Genomic DNA, 5766 nt, shown 5'->3' with positions numbered 1-5766 from the left:
AAGTTTTAAATTAGTAAGTATTATATTCTTACTTTACTTTTTTTCTTACTTATTACTCTAAGTAGATTTAAGCTAGAAATACTTCTATATCTATATTATAGAGATATTAAAGTTATCTTATTTTAAGATCTAGATAGTAGGCCTTATAAAATCTTACTTTATTTTACATTTTATTTTACTAAGACTTTTCTTAGGCTAAAAATAATATAAGTTAATTACTCTATACTATAATATTTTATATATTTCTTACTCTAAGCTATAATATAAAAATAAGATAACTATTCTAAAGTTTTTATTTAATTTATCCTTTTTACTTTATTTTTATAATCTTTTTTTTAGCCTTTTTTTTTAATATAAAACTTTTAAGGCTTTTAGTTTTATTACTTTTAAATTTTTAAGTAAACTTAATATCTATTCTAATAAGTATAAATTGCTACTTTTATTAAAAGAGTTAATAAATAAAATCTTTATTTTCTAATAGGCTATTAAAATTACTTTTAATAATTATAAAATATTAATAAATAATTAGATAATATATTTAATTATATTAAAGTAGATAAAAAAAATAGGTATTCTTACTAGCTTTAGTTATATAGTAATCCTCTATATACTATATTATACTACTACTAATATATTTAATTAATTAAATAAGTATTCTATTCTAATTATATACCTCTAAGCTATAAAATTAAATAGAAGCTAATAAATAAAGTAAATATTAATAATAAACTATATAATCTAATTTTTAAATATAAGAACTTAAATATTTTTAAAAACTATTACTTTAGTTATATTATTATAGTTAATATAATAGCTATTATATACTAGATAAAGCTATAAAAAGCTTTAATATACTAAACTACTAATATTAAATACTTAAAAAGTAAATAATATCTTATTAACTTAATATCTAAATAAGTTACTAAAGTTAATAGTTATCTATAAATCTAGAAGCTTTTTTAATATTAGCAGGCACTTTATTAAGAAATAAGTAAATCTACTAAAAATTAAAAGAAATTTAAATTAATTACTAAAAATCTTTAAAATAAAAAAGTAAAGCTATCGTAGGAATTTATATAGTAGGTATAAAATAATTAATTTTAAAAGCAGGCTATAATTAATATAAAGTAATAGCTAGCTAGAAAATACTTTAAAAAGTTACTTTTATTATTATATATTATTAACTCTTATTCTACCTAGATATACTTACTTAATATTTTAAAAGTATCTATAGTAAGTATAATTAAAAATAAATTCTACTATTATAATAAAATAATTTTAATAGTTATAGCTTACTACTATATTTAAAAAGAACTAATAACTTACTGCTATTTAAATTAATTAGTTAATAAAGAAAATATATTCTAAGTAGCTTAAATCTTAAATAAGAGCTATTAAATATATAAGAAATTAGTAAATATAATTACTTTTATCTTTATTATAAATATAGAAGAGTAACTCTGCAGATACTTTATTTATATTAGCAGAGCTACTACTCTTCTATCTTCTAACCTAACTATTCAGAATCTTATTAGATTATTCTACTCCTCTAGCAATCTAAATAAATATATTAGATAATATTACCTCTCTAATATCTAAAATAACAAAAAGCTATACTATTATCTTTATAGCTTACCCTTAAATTATAAAATATATTTTTAGAATTATACTATAAGAATATATAGAACTATATTATAAGAGCAGCTACTTAATACTAAAGAACTTAATAATATAATACTATTATTAAGGCCTATATTTAAATATTAATATAGAGCTAATTTAAAGTTACTGCTACTTTAGTCTTATATAAATAGCAAGATTAATATAGCGCTAATATATCGACATAGTAATAAGTCCCATAATTAAGAGAATTTAGCAGTTTCTAACTTCTCCACACCTAGTGCTGTAGCTATGCCGGACGCGCCACACACGGCTCCACTCCCGCTCCGTTCCCCTTCTGCTATGGCCCTCGGTGCGCCTCCTCTATCAGCTTCGCTTGTTATTTGGTTGCAACTGCCTTATTAACTTTTCGTAATTGGCCGTAGAGTTATCTTCCTTCTGGCTCCTACAGAGCTACTCCTGTATTGAACCGGATCTCCCCGTTATTGGGCCATTTCCGCCGCTTCCGCTTTTCCCGCCGTGCACTGCCGTCCCGCCCCCCATTCGAGGGCCTACCTTAGTACCCGGGAGGAAGGTGGGGCCCAAAAGAGCCGCATGGTTTGTGCACTGCCGCATGGCAGATAACTTGTCTTCGTTCCGCCCCCGATTCGAGGGCCTACCTTAGTACCCTAGCTGGGCCACGGGCCGGGCCCCGGCTTGCCTGACTAGGTGGGCTGTCGTCTGCGTCCTTGGCCAAGTTGTCACTTCTTGGCTTGGCTAGACATTGAAGAGACACTAGACAATGCGGAACACAAAGTCAGGCTGCACCTCGAGTTGAACAAGGACTCAATCTCCAAAGCCGTTGACACGTACATCGGATATAGGGTAGATCAATTGGCACAGGATAAGAAGTACAACAAGGAAACAAAGGATACTGTCAAGATCCACTTGGCTTCTAATGCCGATGGCACCTTTCTCTGGGTGGCCTTGGTCTGTCAAGAGCTCGCCGATCCCAAGGTCCGAAAACGGCACACGCTTGCCAAGTTGAAATCGTTCCCACCAGGACTTGATCCTCTCTACAAGAGAATGATGGAAAAAATCTCCACGTCGAATGATGCAAACCTTTGCAAGGAGATCCTAGCTATTGCTTCGGTCGTATACCGACCTATTACCTTGGAGGAATTGAAGGTTCTTGTTGAGTCGCTCGAGGACCTCGACCAAGACGACTTAGAAGAAATCATCAAATCCTGCGGTTCTTTCCTAACTCTTCGAGAAGGTGTCATCTACTTTGTGCATCAATCAGCCAAAGATTTCCTGCTTAAGAAGGCACACAACTATCAAGAAAGGAAAGAGGAGAGTTCAGAAAGTAAATGGTGAGAGTGGCGAGACGCGAGGGGAACAAACGAAGGAGCAAACGAATAAGAAGCGGAAGATGTGATAGGGTGAGCACATACGCAGACTCAATGGGTGCTTGAGTTTGTTGTGATTGCGCGAAGGGGTGGCATAGGATGGTTGGAGCCTGCCATCTAGAGCGAAGCTCGCTCTTCCTCCATTTATTTTATTTCCTAGCCTAAATGAATTCCATCCCCTTCCCTTAACAACACAGCAAAATTCGTGAGGGTGCGTTTTGACGCGTCGTTGAGTGTGGGTAAACAAGAGTTGGTGGTTGTTGGAAGCAGCTGAACCCACACTGCATGATGGTAGTTAAAGGTCCCTGAAACGCACACGTCAGAATCACGCTATGAGAATACACGGAACTGTCTCATAAGAGCAGAAGCAACTGATCAACATTGGAGAACAACGCTGTTCGCTATTGAAGAATTGATCACGACACTGTTGTTAAGGCTTGTAGTTAACCGTCGATATAAAGCTAATTTACTGTACTGCCACTTTGGTCTTGTACGAATAGCGAGATTGATGTAGCGCTAATTTATAGATGTAGTAATGAGTCCCATTATTAAGAGAATTTAGCAGCTTCTAACTTCTCCACCATATCTAGATGTCCGCCTTCTGCCGCTGCTTGAAGAGCAGTACAACTAAAATCAGCAGCAGCAGCATTGACTTCAGCTCCTTTAGCCAGTAGTCGGTCTACTACATCTAGATATCCGCCTTCTGGCGCTGCTTGAAGAGCAGTATGGACACCATCAGTAGTATTAGCATTGACTTTAGTTCCTTTAGTTAGCAGTCTGTCGACCACATCTAGATGTCCGCCTCCTGTAGCTGCTCCCAATGCGTTTTATTTGGCAGCACTAGAAACCTCGCCTCGAAGGAGAAAATCCAGCATTTTTGAGTCACCCTCTTTGGATGCGCGTTGAACAAGGATCCCCCGCGATTGACGCAGCAGTCCACCGTGGTTGGAAACAACGCGTGCGTGTTTAAACAGATTGGCGGTCACTGGTTGTACGGTTTATAGCGGTTAAATAGAGATTTGCGTTAGAGTACGGTGCTATAGCAAAGAAAACATTCTAACTCCTCCACTCATGTAAGGTGGAAAGAGACAGGATAGTAGATGGATGTTTTGAGCCGAGAACCTGTCGCTAAGTCCGGGCACAGTCCTTGCTGATATGCTTTGGTTGCCATTCTCCTCGGCCAAGTTCTTGGCTGTATTGTTAAGGAGCAGTCGGTTGAGATCAATCTTCATTGGCCCCTCAATCCGCCCAAGCTTCACTGCTGACTACGATCGCGCGTGATCCCTCACACAAACACAGGACCAGTACGATGGAACTGGTACTAGCAGCGACGGCTAATGACGTTAGTGGCTTCTCCACTGGGTGCGCTTGAGCGAGCAAGAGGTGTACATGTCCAGGAACAGGGTCCACAATCGGACACCTCTCAAAATAGCACCGTCATCCGCCTTTCAATACCGTGACATCGGGGAGCAGAAAAGGGCCACTGCCGCTCCTTCCTTTCCACTTCCACTTGTTGACATTGTGAAGATCCTTCCCCTTAGCTCGGCAGGGCCTGTCTCGGCTCCGCAGTCATGCTCAGGTTATTGTCGACGAGGTTGCCGACAGAGCCAAGTATAACAAATCTTGTTAATTTTCCACGGTTGGTCCTGCCTTCGGCCAATATAGAATGAGAGGACTGTCCCCTTCACATACTTGGTCCTTCCACATGCATGGTCTTTTTACATGCTTGGTCTTTCACATGCTTGGTCTTTTCACATGCTTCGTCTTTTCACATGCATGGTCTTTGTAAATGTGACACCGGACCTCAAGAAGTTAGAAAAATTCATAAACTCGAACTATAAACTCTTAGTACAATACTGAGACGCCATAAGGAAGTAAATTGCTAATATACCCTTTAGTGAAGTCGCATAGTTAAACTTACATATAACTTCCGAGTGGTATTGCCCGAGAGAAAAGACTATGACGACGTAATTACAATTTAAACTCTCGTGGAAGGCAAATCGGCAGAAGAAACCGGGGAGGTATGGCAAGTGGCTATTCAAGGCCCTTCCTCTCGTATGATAGATATCTGCCGACGCCTCTATAATAAAGATGAGTCTGCAAGGAATGCCATTACCTGTCATACTAGGGTGAGGAGATGGATTCCTATGGGAAGTACGAAGAATGCTATTGGCGTAAGTCTCTTCCTAGTGGGTGCAGAAAACTCCAGGAAGGCGGAAATTACCGAGTTTCACGTGACGAGCTGTGTGAGTAGCAAAAACAACCCCTAGTAGAAGGAGGCCACAGAGGCCGCGGCAATTAACGAAGGGATGTCAGCAATTGTTGGGACTTCTATTATAGGCTAATTTAGGGGGAAAAGATGTACCTTTCATTCCGTGCCTTTTAATTGGCCTGACGCCCCTGTCGTGACCGGGTTCGCACAGCCCGTGGGTTAGTCATTTGACGTATATTGATATTTCGGAATTATCCGTTTCACTAGCTAGCCTGTGATCAAAGGATGACGACAGAGAGACGTGTGAGATTAGAGATATATTGGATTAAGGTTCAGTTACGTGGCATCACGTATGGAGGGCTGCGCAGCTGATATTTGCTAAGATTAGTGCTTGAGGAGCTGATATGGAGCCTTAAGCATATATGGAGTTTGCTGACAATTGTAGTGAAGGGAGTGTAGTCATTAAATGTCAAGAGCTAAACCCACTACGGCAAAAGGGAATGCGCACTGGTAATGCGCAGCAATCATAGCTCATATTTCATTTGA

General features: G+C 37.9%; 2 protein-coding genes across 2 annotated transcripts; one reads left to right on the top strand and one right to left on the bottom strand.

The window, feature by feature from the left end:
* Positions 1-1962: 1962 nt before the first annotated feature.
* On the top strand, positions 1963-2976 carry BGZ61DRAFT_542707 (uncharacterized protein; the record flags this gene model as incomplete). The annotated part of the gene is made up of 2 exons (XM_046255236.1): positions 1963-1972; positions 2381-2976. 2 exons carry the CDS (start codon positions 1963-1965, stop codon positions 2974-2976), a joined length of 606 nt encoding a protein of 201 aa, XP_046092779.1.
* A 580-nt stretch (positions 2977-3556) lies between these two features.
* On the bottom strand, positions 3557-3835 carry BGZ61DRAFT_377131 (ankyrin repeat-containing domain protein; the record flags this gene model as incomplete). The annotated part of the gene is made up of 1 exon (XM_046242572.1): positions 3557-3835. A coding segment is annotated over one exon (279 nt), but the record flags the coding sequence as incomplete, so codon positions are not given.
* Between the last annotated feature and the right edge of the window lie 1931 nt (positions 3836-5766).

This window comes from Ilyonectria robusta, assembly GCF_021365365.1.
Source record: "Ilyonectria robusta strain PMI_751 chromosome Unknown BGZ61scaffold_217, whole genome shotgun sequence".
Lineage (NCBI taxonomy): Eukaryota > Fungi > Ascomycota > Sordariomycetes > Hypocreales > Nectriaceae > Ilyonectria > Ilyonectria robusta.
The sequence above is the reverse complement of the archived record's forward strand: the minus strand, read 5'-3'. Positions and strand labels throughout refer to the sequence as shown.